The 25,019-nt window shown below is 41.2% G+C and overlaps 1 protein-coding gene across 2 annotated transcripts; it reads right to left on the bottom strand.

Annotated features, from left to right (window-relative positions):
- Positions 1–2,273: 2,273 nt before the first annotated feature.
- On the bottom strand, positions 2,274–24,819 carry LOC117385395 (tissue factor-like). 2 transcript variants are annotated; one of them, XM_033982689.2, is made up of 7 exons: positions 24,668–24,819; positions 21,546–21,657; positions 8,799–8,888; positions 8,362–8,459; positions 7,782–7,957; positions 6,093–6,255; positions 2,274–3,650 (listed from the first exon to the last, which is right to left on the bottom strand). In XM_033982689.2, the coding sequence occupies exons 1-7, from the start codon at positions 24,732–24,734 to the stop codon at positions 3,481–3,483; spliced, it is 876 nt and encodes a 291-aa protein (XP_033838580.1). In that variant the 5' UTR covers positions 24,735–24,819; the 3' UTR covers positions 2,274–3,480. The 2 variants fall into 2 exon arrangements, with proteins under 2 accessions (XP_033838580.1, XP_055084555.1); XM_055228580.1 differs by lacking the exons at positions 21,546–21,657; positions 24,668–24,819 and adding an exon at positions 21,428–21,498 and having other exon boundaries at positions 2,280–3,650.
- Positions 24,820–25,019: the final 200 nt, after the last annotated feature.

Below are 25,019 nucleotides of genomic sequence, written 5' to 3'. Positions count from 1 at the left end.
TTTTTACATATTTTGTTTGCCTGGCCAATCTAGAAAGTGATGTCTGGTCTCCACTTCTTCTGTCACGTCTCGAGCCAGAACCAAACGAGATCGTCCAATCAGATTTGTTTATTTTTGAGACGCATGTGAAAGGAGCTCATTGGTCACCTATCATTTCCAAACAAAATCACATTTCTCTCCCCTCAGATGAACAGAGTTTGCTCATTGAGTTTGATTTGCTTGTTGATTCCACAGAAATCCGCCATGTTTTTCAGTCGCCTGTCATATTTTCTCCTTCCTTTGTTCTTTTCATAGGCAGCCATGTTTGTTTTGATACAGACAAACCATGCGTGTCCCTGATTGGCTAATCCACCTGTCAATCAACTCTGGGAGATTCAGTGGAGACCAGACTCACATCTTCAGAAAGTATTGTAGAAGTATGTGTGTACTCTGGATCCCAGGCAAACGTTTAATTAAAAGATTTGGTCATTTTACAACAAAATAGTTAGCTTCAAATCTGTTCCCTCTTTTCGAGAAATTATAATTCACCCCAGATGTCTTCAAGAAACTGTAGAAATCTCTTTGATAAATAGATATATACGGAACAATGGATTTTGCCTAAATAATATGAAGCTCATGACTTGACTAAAATAAAGAAAGCTGCACTACGTAACTTTTCTGAAGGGGGTCTGCTACCTGCTTGTCTCCATAGAAATCTTATTGCTTTGTCTGGCATGTTCCACAGTAGAGCATTACGTAATCTATCTTGCATTTATTCAATTACAGATGTTTTAAATGCTCTAAAAACCATGCTTGTCTCCGTGGAGCTAGATGAGATACACACCATATATATATATATATATATATATATATATATATATATATATATATATATATATATATATATATATATATATATATATATATATATATATACTGTGGCATTTTCCAGGCCAAGCATTAACATCTCCATGGAAACAAGCAGGTAACAGACCCTTTACCCATAGAGTGTATTTATAACTGGACAGAGCAAATAGGAAGTGATCATGGGCGCACTTCCGGCTCCATTGACTCTGTGGGAGACATCACACTCACTTGGTCCACTTCTTTATACAGTCTGTGCCTTTACTAGAAAAGTTACAGAGTTCATCTTTGTTACTTTGTGTTAGTCTGGTTCACTGTGAGATATTGGAGTCCTACAGTAAACAGTGGGACGAGTCTGAGGCCTGTGTTTACACCATCAGTGATATTTATTTCAACTGAAGTTTACATAAAATCCTCATATTAAAACTGCACATCTGAGTTTGTATATGTGTGTATAAACATGGCCAGACTGTAAATGATCATAACCACGTTCACGGTTCATTAAAGAAATCTCCTCTCTCTCCTATTTCTGTGTTTATTTTAGAGTTCAGATGTTTTTACAGTGTGGAGTTTGTTAACTTTAAAGTTAAGGTCCTATATTACACAAAATTGACTCTTGTAAATCATGTTATAATGTTGTTATCTCTTCAAAAACAGACCTGGAGTTGTGTTTCGATTCTTTCACACAAAGCTCAAAATGCTCTGTTCTACCTTGTGATGTCATGAAGTGGTAGTTTTTCAAGTTAACAGCCTTTTACCTTTAATTCAGTAGAGATTGGCAATTCCAGGTCTGAAATGATCCAAATGATTCTAGTGAAGGTGTGTGGAGTTTAAAACACAGTGGAGCACTTCCTGTATTACCACATGATGACATCACAAGGTGGAACAGAGCGTTTTCTGTTTGAGAGAAGAACTCAGCCTAAATATGCAGGGTTTGTGTGTTAAACATGTGTGAATGAAACAAAACACAACTCCAGGTCTGTTTGTGAAAATCCATGGACATTTTAATGGTTGAAATGGCGCTCTCTAGTGGTCAATTGAACATGATACATTCTGTGTTTGAATTATTACTTGCAAACGTGTCATTTTTTAAAAGAACTGTGACTAACAGCTTAATTTTAAATTTCATAAACTTGACTGATCTGTGTCCTTTAATACAAGGCTGATTTATTCTTCATTACAAAAAACTTTGAACACGATGCCCCGTTTATTTATGTCATAATTTGGTGTTTTGGTTCTTTATCCAATCAGAAAACAGAATGAGCCTCACATGACTCTTTCGTTCGTGTTACCAAGTTTAATGCTGAAATCCAGTTGTTTGCTCCAGTTAATTTAAGTAAACTGGTAGTATTTAACACTGACTTATTGAAGCAAATTTTTTTACAAAAAAACATTTATTGAAGCATTACAGAAAACATCAAATACATGTGTCACGTTTGGCACAAAACATAGTGTAGTGTTGATTCATTTACAGTGATAACGCACAGCCTCTGTAGTACTATAAAAATACTGTGTGTTTTCTTGTGTCAGATGTAACAGAAGTGCTGTGTAGTGGTTGGAGTGGAGATAGTGGTATTTATACAGTCACATTTAAAACACCGGGACTCACCTGCAAGTCCCAAATACGACACTGTAAAAACCTGCTACTATGAGAGACCCGGACCTGAACTCAGAATATGGATCCATCTGACGACTTTAGATGTGTTTAAAAGCACACATTAGGTGACCTCATTTACTCCAAAGCTAAAAATACCTTGTCAAACTTCTCTAAATTCACAGTGATATTCTGAACTCAGGACATTTTATCTCATATACACATCAGTTTTCCCAGTGTACAGTGCAAAACTAGTAAAAAGACCCGCTTCTCACGTTTACCCCGAGAGGCTGCACAAACGGAAACTTCGCAATATTCATACTTTTGGATTTTTCTTTTGGATTTTGTTCGTCCCTGTGGAGAGTCTGCATTTGACCCATTCTTCACTGTCAGGAGCAGTGGACCAGATCTCATGTTTCCTCTTTAATACCCCACAAAAGTCAAATAACCCTCTTTAATACCCCATAGAAGGGAAATACCCCTCTTTAATACCCCATAGAAGTAAAATACCCCTCTTTAATACTCCATAGAAGTCTAATACCCCTCTTTAATACCCCATAGAAATCAAATACTCCCTCTTTAATACTGCAAAGAAGTCAAATACCCCTCTTTAATACCCCCTAGAAGTAAAATACTCCCTCTTTAATATCCCATAGAAGTAAAATACTCCCTCTTTAATATCCCCTAGAAGTAAAATACTCCCTCTTTAATATCCCATAGAAGTCTAATACCCCATAGAAATCAAATACCTCCTCTTTAATACCCCATAGAAGTCAAATACCTCCTCTTTAATGCCCCATAGAAGTCAAATACCTCCTCTTTAATACCCCATAGAAGTCAAATACCTCCTCTTTAAGGAAACCGATGGAAATCAAACCAGACACAGGGAGAACATGCAAACATTTTTTTAAACTGGTCAAATGTTGTTTTAACTGATGGTGATGTTCCTTTGTTGCAGTATTTATGCAGTAAAACTAAAGTACTCCACAGGGAGTACACCCTGGTAAAAGTACTGCGCTGTAACAGTAACAGTACTTGGTCTCCTACACCACAGAGCACTGTGCCGCGGGGCCTGAGGGCTCTCGGGTTTGTGCGTCTGGGCTCTTGTTTTTGCGTCGACAGAATCTGCAGTAGAATACCAGCACAATTACCACGACGATGAGGAGGACCAGGGGGATGAAGATGGCCTGAAAGACTGTCCCCATGTCCAGCTCTGAGAGGGGGAGGAGAGAGGGGAGGAGAGGGGAGAGGGGGAGAAGAGATGAAAGAGAGGGGGAGGAGAAGAGTGAGGGAGGAGAGGAGAGAGGGAGAGGGGAGGGTGGAGGGGATAGGGGGAGGAGAGACAAAGGAGAGGGAGGAGAGCGAGAGGGGAGAGGGAGGACAGAGGGGGAGGAGAGACAAAGGAGACGGAGAGGAGAGGAGGAGAGTGAGGGAGGAGAGGGAGAGGTGAGAGAGAGGGGGGAGGGGGAGGAAAGGGGGAGGGAGGAGACAGAGGGAGGCAGATAAAGGGAGAGAGAGAGGAGAGAGTTTGGATTAATACATTAATAAATCAGGTTTAGAATTAGAGATCAAAAATCCTTCTGTAAAATCTGCACTTCCTGTATCACCATATGACATCACAAGGTGAAACAGAGAAGAACTCAGCCTAAATATGCAGGGTTTGTGTGTTAAACTGTGTGAATGAAACAAATCATAACTCCAGGAATGAGAATAGTGTAATATGGCCCTTTAACAGAGGTCAAACATCATTTAAACGGGGATAAAAAGGTCGTTTTATTGTGGCCTCCTGCAGATCCCTGGTTTGTGAAAACTGATGAAACATGTTTGAATCTCCTCTGGGATTTTATGCTCTTTTTATAATTTGATTTTTGGGAAAAAGAAGAAAACGTCATGGAAAAATGATGGAGCAACTCTGACCGACCCTCCAACAAACTCTGACTTTATTTATTTAAAGGGAGCGTGACTCTTGACTTCTGACGATTCTCTCATTTTGGCTTAATCTGCTGGGATCATAGAAAATGTGAAAAACTGAACATAATGCAATGGAGATAGATGCACTTAATGCCATATCACGGAACATTCCAGGTTTGGGTTTGCCTCTCCCTCATTTGTCGCTCTTTACACTTCCCAGATCAGTCGAAGTGACTAAAGTGGCAGGTCGGTCCAGTTATTTTACTAAAACAAAGATAAGATTGTTATAAAATTTTGTATTTTTAGGTTTATAATTCTACTTCCTCTTTGGACCTGTGACATCACACTAGGAAATTCTGTTACTGTTACCTAGCAACAAGGAGTACACTCCACTGTACAGAAATCTAACCCAGGACTCAACAAGAGCTAAACCAGGTCTAAAGCAGGATTAAACCAGGTCTAAACCGGGACTAAAATGAGTCTAAAGCAGGATTAAACCTGGTCTAAACCGGGACTAAAACAGGTCTAAAGCAGGATTAAACCTGGTCTAAACTGGGACTAAACCAGGTCTAAAGCAGGACTAAACTAGGTCTAAAGCAGGACTAAACCAGGTCTAAAGCAGGACTAAACCAGGTCTAAAGCAGGACTAAACCAGGTCTAAAGCGGGTGTAAACCAGGTCTAAAGCAGGACTAAACTAGGTTTAAAGCAGGACTCCACAAGGACTAAATCAGGTCTGATCCAGGGCTAAAGGAGTCTAACCCAGAACTAACGCAGGACTGAACCAGGACTAAACCAGGACTAAACCAGGTCTAAACCAGGACTAAACCTGGTCAACAGCAGAACTAAGATAATATTTTGTTGACCTTTATGTAGAAATGTGTCAGGGCTGAATGGCAGATGGATGTTTTGATGAAACCCAGAGGGAAACAAAACAACAAAAGAACAAACTGTTCAAATCCCAAACAAAAGCATGTGAATCGTGTTTGTGAGTTGTTACATAACACGTGTAACAGCACTGTGAGCCAGAAAAGATTTAAAACACCAATAATGAGACAAGTTTCAGATCTGAAACAACAGAGAGCCAAGAACAAACAGCTGCAGGCAGAACATCTGGACAACATGTGTGAGAACAAGGGAGGAGGAGGAGAGGAGAAGAGGAGAAGAGAAGAGGAAGAGAGGAGGAGGAGGAGGAGGAGAGCAGAGTGGGAGGAGAAGAGGAGAGAGAGTGGAGAGGAGGAGGAGAGAGGGAGGAGAGGAGGAGAGGAGAAGAGAAGCTGAAGAGAGGAGGAGGAGAGGAGGAGGAGAGAAGAGAAGCTGAAGAGAGGAGGAGGAGGAGAGCAGAGGGGGAGGAGAAGAGGAGAGAGGGCGGAGAGGAGGAGGAGAGGAGAGAAGGAGGAGAGGAGGAGGAGAGGAGGAGGAGAGGAGACAGGAAGGAGAGGAAAGGAGGAGGAGACGGGGGGGAGAAGGTAGAGAGTGAGAGAAGGAGAGAGGTGGAGAGGGGAGGACAGAGGGAGAAAGGAAGGGAGGAGAGAGATGGAAGGGGAGAAGAGAGATGGGAGGGAGAGGGGAAGAGGGAGGAAGGGGAGGTGAGGAGAGAGGGAGAGAGAGAGGGAGACAAGGGAAGGGGGAAAAGAGATGAGATGTGAGTCAACTACCATCCGATTCAAACTACCATCTCATCTCACCTTTAATGTGAAAACTGTCCTGTATTATTAATCCTTAGGTAAATGGTCAGGCTCTTACCGTCCAGGACGCCTGAGCCCGAGGTGCAGATATGAGCACTCCACTCCCCCCGCTGGAGGGGTAGGGCACGGCTCGGGACAAAAGCAGCCACCATGAAGCAGTAGCTCTGACCCGGGTTCAGTTTTTGGATCTGGGGCATGTTAGAGTCCACCTCCAGTTCCCACTGTGGACAGAACAAATGACATACAAATGCATGGAGATTATACTGTTGATACTTTTTAGCTGCTGTTAACATTCTCTAGGGGTGTAATGCTAACTGTAGGCACTGCTCTGTCTGAACCTCGGTTAGGGTTAGGGTTAGGGTTAAGCTCAGATAAAACTCAGATTAATGTCTAGTTATAGACATTAATCTGAGCTTTATTTAATCTGATCAGAAAGAGTTGATTTAGCTGGAACTACAACAGGTGTGCTGATTTGTGCTGTTAAATAAGTCTCTCAGATAAGATTACATCTACAAGCTAATTAGCTAGTTAGCATTAGCCAACAGTTTTTCAGTTAGTCACTCTCACCCTTTTGTTGAAAATCAAACTCGTAAACAGAACCGTGAACGCTCATATTACGTATTAGGTTCCTGAAAATCCTTCCTTTAAACTTTTTGACATTGGTGTTTGCAAATGTGTGCATTGTGTCACCATGGTAACTGCAGAACATTCCGTCATAGACATACAGGCAGAACATCATCAGGATGTTATCGCTTTGCCTTAAATTGCCTTGAAGTTACAGGTCAGATCATTACACTCACGAGCAGTCGATTTTTTTCCCATTTGTACCAAAATGACTATGCCACGCTGCAGAACTCTACACAATTTAAGAAAATAAAACTAGAGAACAAAGTGCGTACGTCACAGTGGGCGTGTACCGGGGGGATGGGGAAATGGGAGTTGATTGGCAAAATGGTGTCTTGAAAATAAGAGACTAAAGATTGCTCAAACATGCACAAATTACTCCAAATACAACTTGGAGAGTGTATACTATTCTTTGATCTGAAAAGTCCATTTTGAGGAGTAGGTCTTTAGTTTTAAGATAGTGCTGTCTTAGCTCTTTGTCTTCACTTGACCTGGGGCCCGTGTGACTTTCATGTCTGTTTCCTGCTTCTTTAGTTTCTCAGATTTAGACAGAATTATGACAACATGACAACACCTCCAGAGATTATTCAGACGTTTTAAACATGAATCAGCCCAGATGGTATTTCTAATGTAACACGTCAGGACTCGGACATGACTGGACAAAATGCATTTTCACTTTACATGTTTTATCAGAGCACAGTGGCAGATTTAAGTGTCTAACCCATGACTAGCCCATGTGTAACCCATGTGACTAAACAAGCCAAACAAGGACCAGCCCAGGACTAAACCAGGACTAAACTAGGTCTAAAGCAGGACTAAACAAGGACTGAACCAGGTCTAAAACAGGACTAAAACAGGTCTAAATCAAGACTAAACAAAGACTAAACCAGGTCTAAACAAGGCTAAACAAGGACTAAACCAGATCTAAAACAGGACTAAACAAGGACTAAACCAGGTCTAAACAAGGACTAAACCAGGTGTAAAGTAGGACTAAACCAGGTCTAAACCAAGACTAAACAAGGACTAAACCAGGTCTAACCTAGGACTAACATTTGTAGACTAGAAACACACTTCCTAAAGCACTGAGGCTGCGTTCTGAGTCCAAAAGTTTCCCTCCACATACCGGCTTCTTCGTGGGCTTGTGATAAGACACTTTGTACTTGAGATCTTTCTTCAGGATGTCCCGGATTGAGAGCTGCTTGCCCTTGGTGTGGATCCCTGACAGAGGGTCCGAGATGTTCAATGTGACCGAGCGCTCTGCCACCTTCTGGATGGAAAACGTCACTGCACTCAGCTCACCTGCAACCAGATATGGTGATTACTCTGCCCCATCTGCCCCTCTCCTCTGCATCGTCTGCCCCATCTGCCCCTCTCCTCTGCATCGTCTGCTCCTCTGACCCTCTCCTCTGCATCGTCTGCCCCATCTGACCCTCTCCTCTGCATCGTCTGCCCCATCTGACCCTCTCCTCTGCATCGTCTGCCCCATCTGACCCTCTCCTCTGCATCGTCTGCCCCATCTGACCCTCTCCTCTGCATCGTCTGCTCCTCTGACCCTCTCCTCTGCATCGTCTGCCCCATCTGACCCTCTCCTCTGCATCGTCTGCTCCTCTGACCCTCTCCTCCCTGTGTTACTGTGGCAGTGAGTTGTTATCCTGTCTCTTCCTCCTCAGCTGGAGGTTGTGGGTTAGATTCCTGAGTCTTACTCTGTTTGTAGGGGTTGAAGTGAGTGGATTCAGTGTTTGGAAACTCCTCGTAGTCAAAGCCCAGGCTGCCCTCAGTCTGGACATCAGCTTGAAACATCCTGGACAAGAGGAAGACATTAAAAAAAACCAAAAACTTATCATAGTAGTTAAAACCAGGACTAAACCAGGTCTAAACCAGTTCTAAACCAGGACCTAAACCAGAACTGAACCAGAATTAATCCAGGATTAATCCAGACCCAAACCAGGATTTGACCAGTAATAAACCAGGGCTAAACCAGGACTAAACCAGAACTAAACCAGGACTAAACCAGGATTAAAGCAGGACTAAACCAAGACGGAACCAGGACTAAAGCAGGACTAAAGCAGGACTAAACCAGAACTAAAGCAGGACTAAACCAGAACTAAAGCAGGACTAAAGTACTAAAGGTGTAAAGTACTTGTCTTGATACTGCAGCTCGTCGGTCAGGTCACATTCGGTGTGTGGGATCTTGATACAATGTGAAGCAGAGAGCCAGTCACTGCCTTCACTGAAACATAAACATTCATGTTCACACACGTTGCAAACTAAAACATGAATCCAAATAACTGTAGTAAGCACAGAGCAGGGGGCGGAGACAGGGGGTAGGTGAAAACACACTCAAGCCTTAAAAGCATGAGTCAGCCCAAATGCTGCTGTGAGTTAGATAATGATGACATAAAAGGTTGTAACAAACTTGAAATAATCAAATTGAACACAGTAAGAATAAAAAGTAGAATGTTAAAAACAGTTGTAGGTATAACTCCTCTCCTTTTGTCTTGTCTTCCCTCCCTCTCCTTCTCTCCTCCCTCTTTCTATCCTCCCTCCCTCTTTTCCCTTTTTCTACCCCCTGTCTCTCTTTCTCTCTCGCTCTCTCTAGTCTCTCTCTTCCCTCTTTCTATCCTCCCCTCTCGCTTTCTCTTCAATCTCTCCCATCCCTCTTTCTACCTCCCCTCCCTCTCTTCAGTATCTCTCTTCCCTCTTTCTACCCCCTCCCTCTCTTCAGTCTCTCTCTTCGCTCTTTCAGTCCCTCTCTCTCTCTCTGTCTCTCTCTCTTCGGTCTCTCCCATCCCTTTTTCTAACCCCTCTCTCTTCAGTCTCCAGTCTCTCTCTTTCCTCTTTCTACCCCCTCTCTCTCCAGTCTCTCCCTTCCCTCTTTCAATCCCTCTCCCTCTCTCTCTGTCTCTCTCTCCGGTCTCTCTCTTCCCTCTTTCTAACCCATCTCTCTTCAGTCTCTCTCTCTCTTCTTTCAATCCCTCTCTCTCTTCCGCTCTGTCCAGCTCTCTCTCTTCCCTCTTTCTACACTCCTCTCTCTCTATCAATTCCCCTTCTTTTTCCTCCTCTCTCCTCATTTGCTCTTCTTCACAGCTTTGAAACAGCAGTGAGTGAACTGAGTGATCTACAGAGCCAGGTTCCATATTTGGAATTCCAACCGCGAGTATCATAGCAACCAAAGAGCCAATCAGGAGTGAGGGTGTTGACAGTAATGCCCCTTCCTGCACTGCTGGTTTAGCAAGGAATGCGGTGGCTAGCAGGTTCGCTATGTGTGTTTATACGTACAGTCTATGTGTGTAACTGTTTAATATCTGTGTAATTCCTGGGCCTAGACACATGAAACAAAAACTGGCACAAAGTTCAGCTTCTCCTCTGTTTAAATAAAAAGTCAAATGATTTTTTTCAGTGTGATGTGTGTGTGTGTCTGGAGGATTTCTCTGGGTCCAGGTCTGACCCCGTGACCTCAGGCTGAGAAACAGGCTAAATATAAACATGTGCAGGGAGGGGGAGGGGCAGCGGGAGGGCGGAGTTAAAGCTGCGATACGGAACTTTTCTGCCATCCGCCATCTGCTTGTCTCCATGGAGATATGATTGATTTGTCCAAAAATGTTCCACAGTATGGTTTTAGGCAAATTAAGCCAAGTTATAGGTCACATTTATGGAGAGGCGGTCACCGCAGTAATACAATACAATAAAAAATACATGCATATTATATCAGTTTAATGAACATCTCCATGGACACAAGCAGGCAGCAGAACCCACTAGAAAAGTTCCATAGTGGACCTTTATGTAGCTTTGGCAGAAAAGTACTTGTAGAATTATTTTATCACTTCATGTGTTTACTTTGTGTGTAATAACGTGTGAGGAAATAGACTTCAGGACTTGTTGAAATCTGGACTTGGACTTTTCCCTCTTTTCCCAGAGTGTTTGGAGCAGTGCTAGAATGCAATGAAGTAAAAGTAATAAAGTACTGAACTTATGTGGTTTTTGGTACCTGAACTTTACTTAAGTACATTTTACAGTGGATACTTTTTACTTTTACTTCATTGCATCTGAGAGCAGTATCTGTACTTTCTACTCCACCACATTTGTGAACAGGACAGGAAAAGTAAAAGTATTTTTTTATCTTTTGAGACTTGCTGAAAAGACTGACATTCATACATTGAAAAAAACGACCAACTATCTAACTATCAATTCACAAAATTCAGCACAAATCTTTATCAAAAATCACTGCATTTGAAGCTTTATCAGACCTCTAAATCTGTGCGAAATACTTTTACTTTTCACTCTTTAAGTACATTTTCAAACAGCTATTTTAATACTTTTACTTAGATTTTTTCATGTGATAATTTTACTTTTACTTGAGTATTTTTTACTTTAAAATAAAGTACTTCTGTTTTCCATATTTTTTTTCATGCATTCAGAACATCCTAGTTATTCACCATGATGAGTTTATAAGCACTTTTCACACAACTCTCTGTTATAAAAACATGCAGATTTTTTTCTCATGTATTTGACAATCCCCAGTACAGATATACTGTCCTAGAATCAGAAAGTGCGCGTTAGCATGCCAGCTGTTGTTGGCTTTATCATCTCACAAAAACTCTTAAAGTGCTTATAAACTCATCGTGGTGAATAATTAGGATGCTCAGAATGCATAAGGTGAGTGAGGAGTAACTTTGGACCACTGCAAACTAGTTCTGTTTTTTGGGTTTTAAACAAAAAAAATCCCTCACTGTGGCTTTAACATTAACATAGTTCTCCTTAAAGCCTCTTGTCCCTGATGCAGTGAGACATGAGCAGACTGACAAAATCTCTCTTTCTCCTCTCTCTGTCTCAGTCCCGCTCTCTCTTCCTCACTCTCTCCCTCTTTCTACCCCCATCTCTCTTCTCCTCTCTTTCTTTTCAGTCTCTCCCCTTCTCTCCATCCCTCATTCTCCCCTCCATCTTACTAACTCCCCCTTCTCCCCTCTCTCATTTTCACTCTTTCCCCTTCCTCTTTCTACACCTATTTATCTTCTCTCTCTTTCTTTTCACTCTCTCCCATCCCTCTTTCTACCCCCTCTCTTCTCTCCCTCATCTCTCTCCCTTATTTTTCATTCTCTCTCCTCAGTCGCTCTCCCTCTCTTTTCTGGTCACCCTCATGGCAACTTTTAGCTTCTCTCCCCCTCTCACTCAATTCAATTCAATTCATTTATTTTTGTAACGCCCAAAATCACAACAACAGTCTCTCGAAGGGCGTTCATGTTTTGGTTGATGGGGGAAACCGGAGTACCCGGAGGAAACCCATCCAGACACGAGGAGAAACATGAAAAACTCCACACAGAAAGGCCTGGGCGACCCGGGGATCCAACCAAACCTTCTGCTGTGAGACATGAGCCACTCAGCCACCGTGCCGCCAAGTGCCCCTCCCCCTCCTCTGCTCCTTCTCCGTCTCTCCATATTCTTCCCATCTTTCCTCTCCCTGTACTCTGGTTTCTTCTTCTATCGTTTCTACCTCTATCTGTAATTTTCTTTCTACCTCTCATTAGTCTCCTTTCTCTCTACTCCCTTTTTCTCCTTTTTTGCTAAGCTCTCTTCCCTCTCTTGGGCCATCCTTCTCTCTCTTCTCTCAGCCCCCCTCCTCCTCTCTTACCTCTACCCCTCTCTCTCGCTCTTCCCCTACTCCTCTCCTGTTCTCTTTGCCCCCTCTCCCTCTTTCTCCTCTTTCTCTCCTCTCCCACTCCCCCTCTTTTAAATAGTTTAGAGAGAGAGAGAGAGAGAGAGAGAGAGAGAGAGAGAGAGCGGAGGAGGGGGTTGTTCTTGCACAACGTTCACAGTAAAACTCTGTCGGCGTCAGAGAAACAAACTGAGCATTCCTCTAAAACACTGTAATACGTTTATATCAGAGAGAGAGAGATAGAGAGGGGGAGAGGAGAAGAGAAAGGGAGGGAGAGGAGAGAAAGAGAGACAGGAGGGAGAGGGAGGGGAGGGAGAGGGGAGAAAGAGAGACAGGAGGGAGAGGGAGGGGAGGGAGAGGGGAGAAAGAGAGAGAGACAGGAGGGAGAGGGAGGGGAGGGAGAGGGGACAAAGAGAGAGAGACAGGAGAGTGGGAGGGAAGGGAGAGGAGAGAGGACTGAGGGAGGAGAGGGAGGGTGGGAGAGGAGAGAGAGGGAGGGGAGGGAGAGGAGAGGAGAGAGGGAGAGAGAGGAGAGAGGGAGGGGTGGAGAGAGGGAAAGGGGGAGAGAGGAGAGGTAGAGGAAAGAAGGAGAGAGAGGGAAGAGGGGGAGGGGAGGGAGAGGAGAGAGGGAGTGAAGGAGAGAGGGAGGAGAGAGGAGAAAAGGAGGGAGGAAAGGAAAGAGTGAGGCAGAGAGAAAAGGGGGAGACGGGAGATAGAGGAGGACAGAGAAGGACAGATAAGGGAGAGGGTGAGAGAAGAGAGAGAGGGAGAATGGGAGGAAGAGAGGGAACTAGGAGAGAGGGACGGATGGGAGAGCAAGGGAAGGAGAGAGGGGGAGGAGGAGAGAGAGGGAGGGAGAGAGAGGAAAGAGGAAGAGAGATAAGGAGGGAGAAAGGGGGAAAGAAAGAAGAAAGATAGGAGAGAAAGGGAGGAAGGGAAATAGAGAGAGAGAAGAGAGAGAGAAAGAGTAAGGAAAAAATTGAGAAAAGAGGAAAGGAAAGAACAGGAGAGAGAGAGATGGAGAGGTGGGCAGAGAGAGAAGATGAGAGAGAAAAATGGGGGGCAGAGGAAGAGAAAAAGAGAGAAAGGAGAAACAGGGAGATTAGAAACAAGGCTTGTAGAAACATGTACTGTATCTGATTTCAAAAGGAAGTGTCTTGCCCAAGGACACATAGACACAGCAGTAGTGGAGTGGTACAAAAAGGTCACATGTGTAAGGCTGAGTTCACGTCCTAGAGTGTGATGATGTCATAGTCTGAGATGGAGGGCGGGGCTTATATAACGCGATGTTGAGAGTCACTGTTTTTGGTAGAAATTTTTTCCAAATTTCTGATCCACAAATGTTGACAGTGAAATGTTTACAGACACAATAGCAAAATAAAAAACAGGATCATGTAGAGCAGGTTAATATGAACATTTAATACCAAAATGACAAGGCTCACTGCAGCGGTTACGGAGGGAGGGGCCACAGTTTTTACAATAGAAAGTGCATTGGAGCCAAAGTCGATTGAACCAGAAGCGCGCCCATACTCACTTCCTGTTTGGAACATGACGGCTAGCGGGTTAGCTATGTCCATTTATATATACAGTCTATGGTTCTGCCCTGTCCTCCAGCTCAGTTTAAACAATTAAACGTTATGACGTCACATGACCACACCTCTGACCTCCCATTGGCCAGTTTCCCATTAAATACAGATGTTTTTGTGAGTCATGAGATGTGGAGATGCACATGAGTCAAAACCACACCACAAATATTTTAATAGTGAACATTTACAGATGGTGATGCCTGAAGGCCTGGTTTATCAGAGGTGGAGTAGCCAAAAAATGTAGTAGTAAGTAAGAGTAAGTAAGAGTAACGTTACTTTTTTTTATTTTATTTGTCTTGGGCAAATAGACATCTTTTCTCTTGCATAGCCTAGGCAGCCACAATCGGTGTCAATCAACATGATACAAGAGACAAGGAAAAATAAACAAAAACAGACAGCAAAACACACACCAAAAAAAGAGTATCTCCGATTGCCCAAAAAGGAGTGGGAAGAAGAAAACTTATTTAATCCCACCTCCTCTGCTATTATTTCTTAATTTTAGCATACTTTACTTCCTTTTCATGATTGTATTACATGATTACATTGGGGACTATGAGTTAAACTCATGCAACTTATGTGTTACATCATATTGGATAAGGTGCCAACAATGGTAAGGAAAGTTATTAATACCAACAATGGTAACGGACAGTAAATACCAACAATGGTAATGAACAGCAATACAGCAATAGTAATGGACAATAAATACGACAATAGTAATGGACAGCAAAATACAACAATGGTAATGGACAACAAATACCAACAATGGTAATGGACAACAAATACCAACAATGGTAATGGACAACAGATACCAACAATGGTAAAGAAATGGCAGATACAAGCCAGCATTACAAGATTACTGAAATTATATTAAGACTCTTCCTCTAGATACTGCGACCAGATCATATTTTTATATCGATGCTTGAACGTACTGATACTGTGGCATTGCTTGATGTGTATATCCAGACTGTTCCAAAGTTTAACACCACATACCGATACACAGAAACTTTTTCGAGTAGTTCTAACTTTAGGCAATTTGAATTTCTCATATTCTCTAAGATTGTATGTTCTCTCTTTGGCTGTAAACAAAACTTGCAGCTTACTCGGTAACACGTTTATGGAAGCTTTAAATAGTATAGTTAATGTAACATATTTTACAAGATCAGGAATTTTTAGGAGCTTTGAATATATGAATAAAGCATGTGTGTGCTCCAAGTATCCGACTTTATGGATGATTCGCAAAGCACGTTTCTGTAATACAACTAGTGGATTAAGTGTAGATTGGTAAGTATTTCCCACACTTCAACACAATAAGTGAGGTATGGGAGTACTAAGGAACAGTATAAAGTACGTAGGGCATTTTGATCAAGGTAGTTTTTTGCTTTATTTATTATTGCGAGGCTTTTTGAGATTTTGCTTTTTATTTGTCTAATATGGGCTTTCCATGATAATTTATTGTCTATTATAACACCCAAAAATTTTATCTCATTTACACTTTCAATTTGAACATCATCAATCAGGATTGGTAGCTCTGTATTAATTTTTGAATTTCCAAAAAGCATAACTTTTGTCTTCTTTAAATTAAGCGATAATTTGTTGCAATCCATCCACTTTTTTATTTTATCAAGTTCCTTGTTTACAGTACAAATGAGTTCATTGTAATTTGGACTACTGTAAAATATGTTAGTATCATCCGCAAATAAGATAAGTTTTAATGACGGGGATACATTAAAGATATCATTTATGTATATATTAAACAGTTTTGGCCCCAAAACGGAGCCCTGGGGAACTCCACAAGCAATACCAAGCATATCAGAAGTGTGCACTCCCATCTGTACAAATTGTTCTCTCTTTGTGAGATACGTTCGTAACCAGTTGCCGGCTAGTCCTCTGATCCCATATCGTTCAAGCTTTTTAAGTAAAATGTCATGATTGATGGTATCGAAAGCTTTTTTCAGGTCTATGAAGATACCAATAGCATATTGTTTTTGGTCCAATGCATTTGTGATTTCCTCTGTTGCATCAATGATTGCCATTGAAGTTGTTCTTTTTGCTCTAAACCCGTATTGTCTCTCGTTGATAATTTGATGCTTATCTAAAAATGTTTCGAGACGTGAATTAAACAGTTTTTCAAGAATTTTTGAAAACTGTGGTAGTAAAGAGATTGGTCTGTAATTCGTAAAGCAGTGTTTGTTGTCACTTTTGAATATTGGAATTACTTTTGCGGTTTTCATTTTTTGGGGGAACTGACCTGACTGAAATGATAAGTTGCAGATATGCATCAGAGGTTTTGCTATGTTGTCTATTACCTTTTTTATTAATGCCATATCAATATCATGACAATCTCTGGATGTCTTACCTTTACACTTGAGAACAATGCTTGTCACCTCCTGAACATTTGTTGCAGATAAAAACATAGAATGTGGATTTTGATCAATACTTATCCTACACTGACAAGCTTTATTATCATGAATTTTTGCAGCCAGCTGTGAACCCACGTTAATAAAGAAATGATTAAAGCTATTGGTTACATCACTCATGTTGTGAATTTCACCATTTGTATTGTTAAAGTAATCCGGATATACAGACTTTCTAGCTTCTTGTTTAATTAGACTATTCAATGTCTTCCACATTCCTTTCATATTACTTCTATTTTCATATAACTGTTTTCTATAATATAACTTCTTACTCGTTCTAATTATGTCTGTTAATTTGTTTTTATATTTCTTATATCTCTCTTCATCTTTTTTTGTTTTAGAATTGACAAATTTCCTATACAAATTATTTTTCTTTTTACAAGCATTCATTATTCCTTTTGTCAACCAAGGGTTGTCTGCGTTTTTGCTTTTTGTTTTAAATTCCTTAACAGGACAATGTTTCTTATACAAAACCATGAATATATCCAAAAAAGTAGTATATGCTTTATCAACATCTGTTTCATTGAAGACTGAGCTCCAATCTTGGAGCAATAAACTATTATTCAATTCATTTGTTGCTTCTTCAGTCATAATTCTTTTACAGACTAATTTACTCTCACGTCTCATTTTTTTAATATCATAATCGTAAACAGCAAAAACAGGTAAATGGTCAGTAATATCACAGATAAAGATGCCACTGGTTATTTGATTATCCATGACATTTGTAAAGATATTATCAATGACTGTAGCACTGTGCGAAGTTATTCTGCTTGGTCTAGTTATTGTTGGGTAGAGGGACATGGAGAACATAGTATTTGTGAAGTCCTCTATACTTTTCTGTCTGGTTGGATTTAATAAGTCTATGTTGTAATCGCCACAGATGAATAATGTTTTTTGATTGGCAGTGGAAAAAAGTTTCTCTATCCATTCATTAAAAATGTCAATATTTGAGCCAGGTGCTCGATAAACAACGCTTACCAGAATGTTTTTCTTTTTTCCATTTAGCAGTTCAACAGTTAAGCATTCCATGATTCCATCTAATGCAAGTGTCATGTTGGTTAATTCCACATATCTGAGTGAGTTATGAATATAGAGAGCAACCCCACCCCCAGTTTTATTTTCCCTATTTTTGTACACAAGTTTGTACTCTTCAAGATCAAAGTCTATGCCTTTATCAATATTGAACCATGTTTCAGTTATTGCTATAATACTAAAGGGATAATTAAAATGTTGCAAATATTCTCTGATAGAGGGAAAATTTGCATACATACTTCTGCTGTTAACATGTATGATTGATAATTTGCCCTCTATTTCCACATTGTTTTCAAACTGTTCTTGAACAATATAACTACATTTATTAAACACAGAAGAGAGAAAATGTGCATCTGGGTCTATATCTGCAGCTGGATCAATTGTGTCTTCTTCATTTACAAAAGTGTCCAGATCCAATTGAAGGAGTTCTTGCGATGTGTCCATGCCATTGCTTTCAGTTACAACTGAGTGTGAAAATCTACTTGGTGTAGTGAGCATAGGATGTGTAGTGAGTTACCTTGCGTTCATGTCAGAATTTATCAAGTTCTTCTTTACTCCTCACCATTAAGACTTTTGCTTCCTCCGGAGTCCCATTAAGTTTAATAAAGATCTTGCAGTTCCTTACCCAAGTGTGTTGTATTTTGTGCTCTCTTCTTAGCAGTCGTGCCTTCTTGGCAATTTCAGCATTTCTCCTCGTCAGGTGGTCGTTCATGAAGACGTTCGTTCCTTTTAATTTCCGTCCTTGTTTCAGAAGGGCGAGCTTGTTTTTTCGGTTGACGAACCGCATAATGACGGCTGGTGATCTCCCATTTCCAGTGGGCAGTGGATGGCAGGCCTCGATGTCTTCCAGGTCCATCTCTATCCCCCTGCCATGGAGGTAGGATGCCACCTGTTGCTCCGCCGAGTGCGTCTCCTGCTCACTGGGCTCCTTGCCGTCTGTGGCCACCGCGCGGGCATACGAGCGAGGCTTGATCTTTATTCCGGTGATTACCACGTCATTCACGCGAGTGTATTGCTCCAGATCGTCCACTCGCTTCTCCAGCTCCAAAATCCGCCTGTCCTTTTCCTCGTTCTGTATACGTAGTTTCTTTACCTCCTCAATCAACTCCATCAGTTTCCCCTGTTGGTCTCTAACAGTGATGACATTTTTACTTAGGGAATCGATCGAACTTTTTAAGTCTTCAAATTCTTCCGCCGTTGGGCTCTTTTTCGGAGGCATCCTGCTGATAGACCCAGTGGGCCAGCGACGCGCTGGATATGTGGCCGCTGGCTGGCAGTTGTTAGTTGCCGGTAAACAGCTAGTTGTTTTTAGCGCAAGCTTGAGACGCTTGCTGCGCCAAAATAGCCGTCACACAAAAGTCCACACAATAATCACGGCCGTATCACACAAAGCTAGCTGTGTCTTTTCGGTGCCCATAAATCCAAGCCATAGCAAGTAATATATTCCAGATAGTAACACTTTTTGGCCACGAGACAACAGCGTGGCTGACTGCGTGACAGACTTAAATAATTGTAAGGTACTGTAATACTCTACAATGAATTTGCAGGCCACGGGCTTTCTAGAACTACAATATTAACAGGTGCACCATGGGTAATGCAGTCCAGCAGACTTTTAACAATAATATAACTCAAGTAGAATTAGTAGTAGTTAAAATAAATGGTAAACGGTCACATGTTATAGCACTTTTCTAACTTCCAGGCACTCGAAGCACTTTACATCAAGAAATCACTCACCTATTCACTCACACATTCACACACACAGTCATACACCACTGTACACAGACACTGAGGGTTAGGGGGGTTAAGTGTCAAGGACACAACAACCCATGAGTCAGTGGATGTGACCGCTTGACAATAATATTTAAACTTCAAATCAGTGAGCAAATACTCTGCCAACTGAGCCATAGTAGTAGTATTGATAAAAAAAAATTGAGTAAAAAAGTACTTTGGGAAAATACTCAAGTAAAAGTAACTTAAAGAGAAACTGTTGAGATGGAACATTTGATCTAATGAACATTTGATCTGCAAGAAAAACAAATGTTCAGATCATTTCATAAAAGTACTGTTACATCAATGTGAAAAAGTACTCTGAAAAGTACTATAACTCATCATTTAACTGCAAAACTGTTGGTGAAAGAGGCGACAGAGGCTGGACTGACACTGACTCAAACTGGATACTTTCAAACCTCTTAGTATCTTAAACTGTGTTCCATTTATGCTCAGAGGTCAGAGGTCAGAACTCAGATCTCGGGGTAATATTTTCTCCCAGCTTGTGTATTTCAGTGGTCAAGTCGGAAAAACACTGACCAGTACATTAGAGTTTATGTAGAGTAATCACTTAAACTAGTGATAAAAGCTAGAAAAATCTCAAATCTGCCAAAATCCAGATGCGTTTATGTTCATTTATTAACCCGGACATAGTTATGGAGTTAGCATTAGCATTAACATTAGTATAGCATAAGAGCATGTTTATAACTGCAGAAGTAAAATAACACAGAAACTACTCTTATTTTAAAGGGCCTATGTTAATCTATGTTATAATGTTGTTTCCTCATCATTTAAAAACTACCATTTCATGACATCACAAGGTGGAACAGAGTATTTTGAGCTTTGGAGATGTAAACAGACTCTTGATAAAGTGTGACTCAAATATGTGTGAATGAAACAAAACACAACTCCAGGTCTGTTTTTGATGAGGTAAGAACATTATAACATGATTTAAACCTCACAGGAGTCAATTCTGTGTAATGTAGGACCTTAAACTGTTGGATATCAAGTTTATCCTACAACGGGCACAGCCTTGTTGGTTTTTCTAACTCAGAACCAGCTCATCGTTCTGAAATATTGCTCAAGTTTCCCGTCAGAATTCTGAGATGGATGGGTGTGCCAGTGTAAATTTACAAGTCGTAACTCGGAAAATCTGACCTCTGAGGACAACTGGAGCGCGCCCTTACCACCAGACCATTATTATCATTATTTTAAGATGCTCAATTGCCTGACCAAACTTCGCTCTGGCGTCTGACGTTTGTGAAAAGCACTTCTAAACTCATCATGGTGAATATTTAAAATGTTCAGAATGTATAAGGTGAGTGAGGAATAACTTTGGACGACTGCAAACTAGTCCTGTTTTACACATTTAAGACAGTAAAAATCAGGTACAGCGACATTAAATCAAAGACCATAGACTGTATATATAAATGGACATAGCTAACCCGCTAGCCACCCTTTCTACTCTGGCTCCAATTCACTATCTATTGAAAAACTGTGGCTCCTTTCTCTGTTGCTGCTAAAATGTTCGTATTAACCCGCTCTACATGGTCCTGGTGTTTTTATTTCACTGTTGTGTCTGTAAATCAAGATATGAACATTAACAACAGACAAATCAGGTGCCTTCTTTCCCTGAGGTCTCTCCCGCTAGCGTTAGCAACAGGTTTGATTGACAGCGTTGCTAACATAGACTGTATATAGAAGTGGACAAAGTGAGTGTGACTTCATCCATAGTGTTCAGCTCTAGTCAAATGAAGCTCATTGAGGCTAGTAGTTATAGCGTGATCACTTTGTATTTGGACCACGGCGGCTAGCACGTTAGCTATGTCTATTTATTTATACAGTCTGTGGTCTTCACACTCTCTGAAACGCATGAGTCTATTGTGAAAGCTGACTGGATCCATGACTGGCGCAGAGAAAATGTCCACAAATAAAATTATTTGAATGTTTGAGTGATTCAAAAAACCTGGCAGATGTACAAAATGTAACTATGCACTCCCAAAAAGCATCAGACCGACTCCGACACTGATAAGACACGCAGTATTTGAAGTATTTATTCCTTTTTCATGAAGTTTTCCGTACAAATACCATTCCTCCAGATGGAATCACAAAGAGTTCTGTTCTGGAGAGTTTGGGTCTTAATGTTCTTTATCGAAAAAACTTTAACTTTAATCTGAAAATACAAGTTCAGCCATGTCCTGCACCGCTCCACTGGCTCAGGGTATTTGGCAGCATCCAGCATGTATGTAGTAATAGTATCAGTAGTAGTAGAATCAGCAGTAGTAGTGGTAGTAGTAGTAGGATTAGTAGTGCTTACACAGAGTACATGACGGTAAAGGTGTAGTTGGAGGGGGGAGCAGACCACTTGAGGAGGTAGCAGTAGTAGTAGTAGTAGTGAAAGTAGTGGTAGCAGTTGTTGTAGTAGTAGTACTTACACAGAGTACATGACGGTGAAGGTGTAGTTCGAAGGGGGAGCAGACCACTTGAGGATGGTTTTAAAGTCATGAGAAACCCAGTGCACGTTTTCGGCTTTTGGAGGCTTTAGATCTGAGAGAGACAAAGACAACATCAGAAACATATTCAGAAAAAGTACAAGAGTGGCTAGCTGCAAGGTTCCACGGTATTTAAATGTAGGTATCTCCATGGAGACAAGCAGGCGATCCAATGAGGCCATGTCACAGGTCAGATTTGTGGAGAGGCGGGTAAGAATGCTTGTTTTTCAAGGTATTTTTGAGCAATAAAAGACCTGTGATTTAAAAATGTGGATATCATAGACTGTATATGTAAATGAACATAGCTAACCTGTTAGCCGCCGCGTTTCAAGAGAGAAGTGAGCATGGGTGCATTTCCAGCTCCATTGACTTTGGCTCTAATTCACTTTCTATTGAAAAACTGTGTCCCCTCTCTCGGTAACTGCTGCTGTCAGACTTATTATTTTGGTCTTAAAATGTTCGTTCTGTCCCTGAAGCTGCTCCCGCTAGCGTTAGCAGCAAGTTTGATTGACAGCATTGCTAAGGGGGAAGGGACGTATCAACAGCCTTGCTTCAGATTGGCTCTTTGGTTGCTATGATACTTGCAGTCAGAATTCCAAATATGGAACTCTGCTCCAGATTCGCCGCTATAACTGCTCTAGCCTCGACGCACTTCATTTGACTTTAGCCGAACACTATGGACGACATCACACTCACTTAGTCCACTTCTTTATATAGTCCATGGTGGATAAGGTTATTGTGGAATATTCAAAGCAAATCTCCATGGCGACAAGGGGTTGGCAATTGACCCTCTGCCAGAAAAGTTACAAATGTTTTGAATGTTTGTCTGAATGCCGGGCCCATCCCTGTCTCCTGTTGTGAATCCACTGGAGTCTGCTGCAGTTGCTGTGATTGTGTTTAAGCCTGTGCAGCAGCTGAAGGTGAGAGGCAGAGGTGGACAATGGGAACACTCGGAATATTTCAAAATACAACAAACAAAATGGAGGATCACATTCAGAGCAGAGGTATTAAAATGTTATATTTAGGCTGTGTTCACGTATGTCCTGGTGTAGTCCTGGTGTAGTCCTGGTGTAGTCCTGGTGTAGTCCTGGTTTGGTCCTGGTGTAGTCCTGGTTTGGTCCTGGTTTGGTCCTGGTTCAGTCCTGATCTAGTCTGGGATAGTTTTGGATTAAATCACACTGTTTATATGAAGTCTATACACAGCCTTATTCAGTTACAAATTGTACTTCCAAGAGGTTTTTAAAATCACAAAATGATAGAGTAACAGTAGTATACTAGTATAGTAGTAGTAGTAGAAGTAGTAGTAGTAGTAGTAGAAGTAGTAGTAGTAGTAGTAGTAGTAGTAGTAGTAGTAGTAGTAGTAGTAGTAGTAGTAGTAGTAGTAGCAGTAGTAGTAGTAGTAGTACCTGTAGTAGTAACCTTAAGAAACAGCCTTATTCAGTCTTGTGTTAGCCTTATTAATAGTAGCAGTAGTAGTAGCAGTAGTAGTGGTAGTAGTAGCAGTGGTAGTAGTAGTAGTTGTTCTTGTAGTAGTAGTAGTACTAGTAGTAGTAGTAGTAGCAGCAGCGGTAGTGGTGGTAGTAGTAGTAGTAGTAGTAATAGCAGTAGTTTTGGTAGTAGTAGTAGTAATAGTAATATAAAGCCTGAGTACATATATTTGGCTCAAAGTAAAGTATTACTCGTCAAAGTAAAGTATTATCACTTGCAGATGCACTACGTAACTTTTCTGGAGTTCTCCCATTATATTATGTAATATAATGCAAAATAAGGCAAAGCAAAAACATCTCCATAAACAAGTGCCAGGAAACTTACACTGTGTAGCTTTAAGCATAATATTTGTACTGTGCTCTGACCAGACTGAATAAACTCTATCATGGCTTCATATTTCCACAGCCTCTGGTATATGTGTGAACAGCCTGCAACAGACCTGTGCATGTGAGAACTGTGTCAAAGGTCACTCAGCCCAGATGACACCAGGGCATCAGGTTTAAAGTACGAGTTCTTTAGGGCCGTGATGAGTCAAACAGAAAACAGCCCACATGTCTGTGTCTGATCACTGTCACATTTTTATACAACAATTTACATCAAGGAACTGCTCACCCATTTACACACACCCTCGGGGGCGAGGGGGGTTAAGTGTCTTGCCCAAAGACACAACAACAGCATTTATCAGTGGGAGCTAGAATCACACTATTAACCTGAGAGATGTCAGTAGTACAGTTGTTAGTTTGTTGAACTAACTTCAAAACTCCTCTCCCTTAAGTGTAAGCGTATGTGTTCCAAGACATGAGGTAGTAGTAGTAGTAGTAAGAGTTGTAGTAGTAATAGTAATAAAGGGGTATAGGAGATATTACATAAATTAAATAGGGCTATATTTTATGCCGTAGAAACAGTTTATTAGCTTGTTGGCCGTTTTACTATGATATTACATTACACCACAGTAGTAGTCGTAGTAGTAGTAGTAGTTTTGGTAGTAGTAGTAGTAGTAGTAGTAGTAGTATTAATAGAAGTGGTTGTAGTGGTAGTAGTAGTACTAGTATTAGTAGAAGAAGTAGCAGTACTAGTAGAAGTAGTAGTAGTAGTTTTGGTAGTAGTAGTAGTGGTATTAGTAGTAGTAGTAGTAGTAGTAGTGGTAGTGGTGGTAGTAGTAGTAACAGTAGTAGTAGTAGCAGCGGTAGTCGTAGTAGTTGTAGTAGTTTTGGCAGTAGTAGTGGTATTAGTAGTAGTAGTAGTAGTAACAGCAACCTTAGTAGCAGCAGTAGTATTATAGTAGTACCAGTACTAACAGTATATTATATTAGAGGGGCTGTAGTAGTAATATTTCAGTCTATGTAATTGCAATACAGTTATGAATACATGTACTTTTCCTTCTACATGGTACTTCATTTAGTATTCAGTACTACTCTTTTACTGACAGAAAACTTTGCTGTCCCTTTAAATCTTCCAGCCACAACTGAATTCAATTAAAGCCAGACTGTGTGGCATTGTGCGTCTCTTACATAACTCCTACCTCCTACCTCCTATCTCCTACCTCTTATCTCCTATCTCCTTGGATGAGTCCTTACCTGGGAAAGAGCACAGTGCTAGTGTAGACAGGCAAATCCCGGTCAGCAGCTCCAACAAAAGCTCCATTTTAGTCTAACTTTTCCAAATCCTAATCCTGAGAAATCCTGTGAGGTCCTCGAGGAGCAGAGGCTGACTGTGGTCCTGTGCACAGATCTGGGGTTCTTTTAGGGTTCAGCCCCAGATCCAAAACAGATCAAAGCAAGACCCTCCCCTAGCCACACCCCCTCTGCACATAGCCCCTCCCCCTCTGTGTCAGGCCCACACCCCTTTTACCAGGAACCACAGCTGCTGCTCCGCATGAATGAGGGACTTTACGGAGGGTTTGAATGAGAAAACAAAAGGACTAATGTC

The sequence above is a fragment of the Periophthalmus magnuspinnatus genome, chromosome 17 (genome assembly GCF_009829125.3).
Source record: "Periophthalmus magnuspinnatus isolate fPerMag1 chromosome 17, fPerMag1.2.pri, whole genome shotgun sequence".
In the NCBI taxonomy this organism is placed as follows: Eukaryota; Metazoa; Chordata; class Actinopteri; order Gobiiformes; family Gobiidae; genus Periophthalmus; species Periophthalmus magnuspinnatus.
The sequence above is the reverse complement of the archived record's forward strand: the minus strand, read 5'-3'. Positions and strand labels throughout refer to the sequence as shown.

What these genes read in the sequence shown, in the direction of transcription:
- LOC117385395 (XM_033982689.2), bottom strand. Translation starts at nt 24,734, where the DNA reads ATGGAGCTTTTGTTGGAGCTGCTGACCGGGATTTGCCTGTCTACACTA. An exon ending in GAGCTGCAGTATCAAGACAA is followed by an intron (nt 8,460 to 8,798) that starts GTACTTTACACC and finishes CCTCTTGTCCAG; the next exon opens with GATGTTTCAAGCTGATGTCC. An exon ending in ACAAGCCCACGAAGAAGCCG is followed by an intron (nt 6,256 to 7,781) that starts GTATGTGGAGGG and finishes TTCTGTCCACAG; the next exon opens with TGGGAACTGGAGGTGGACTC.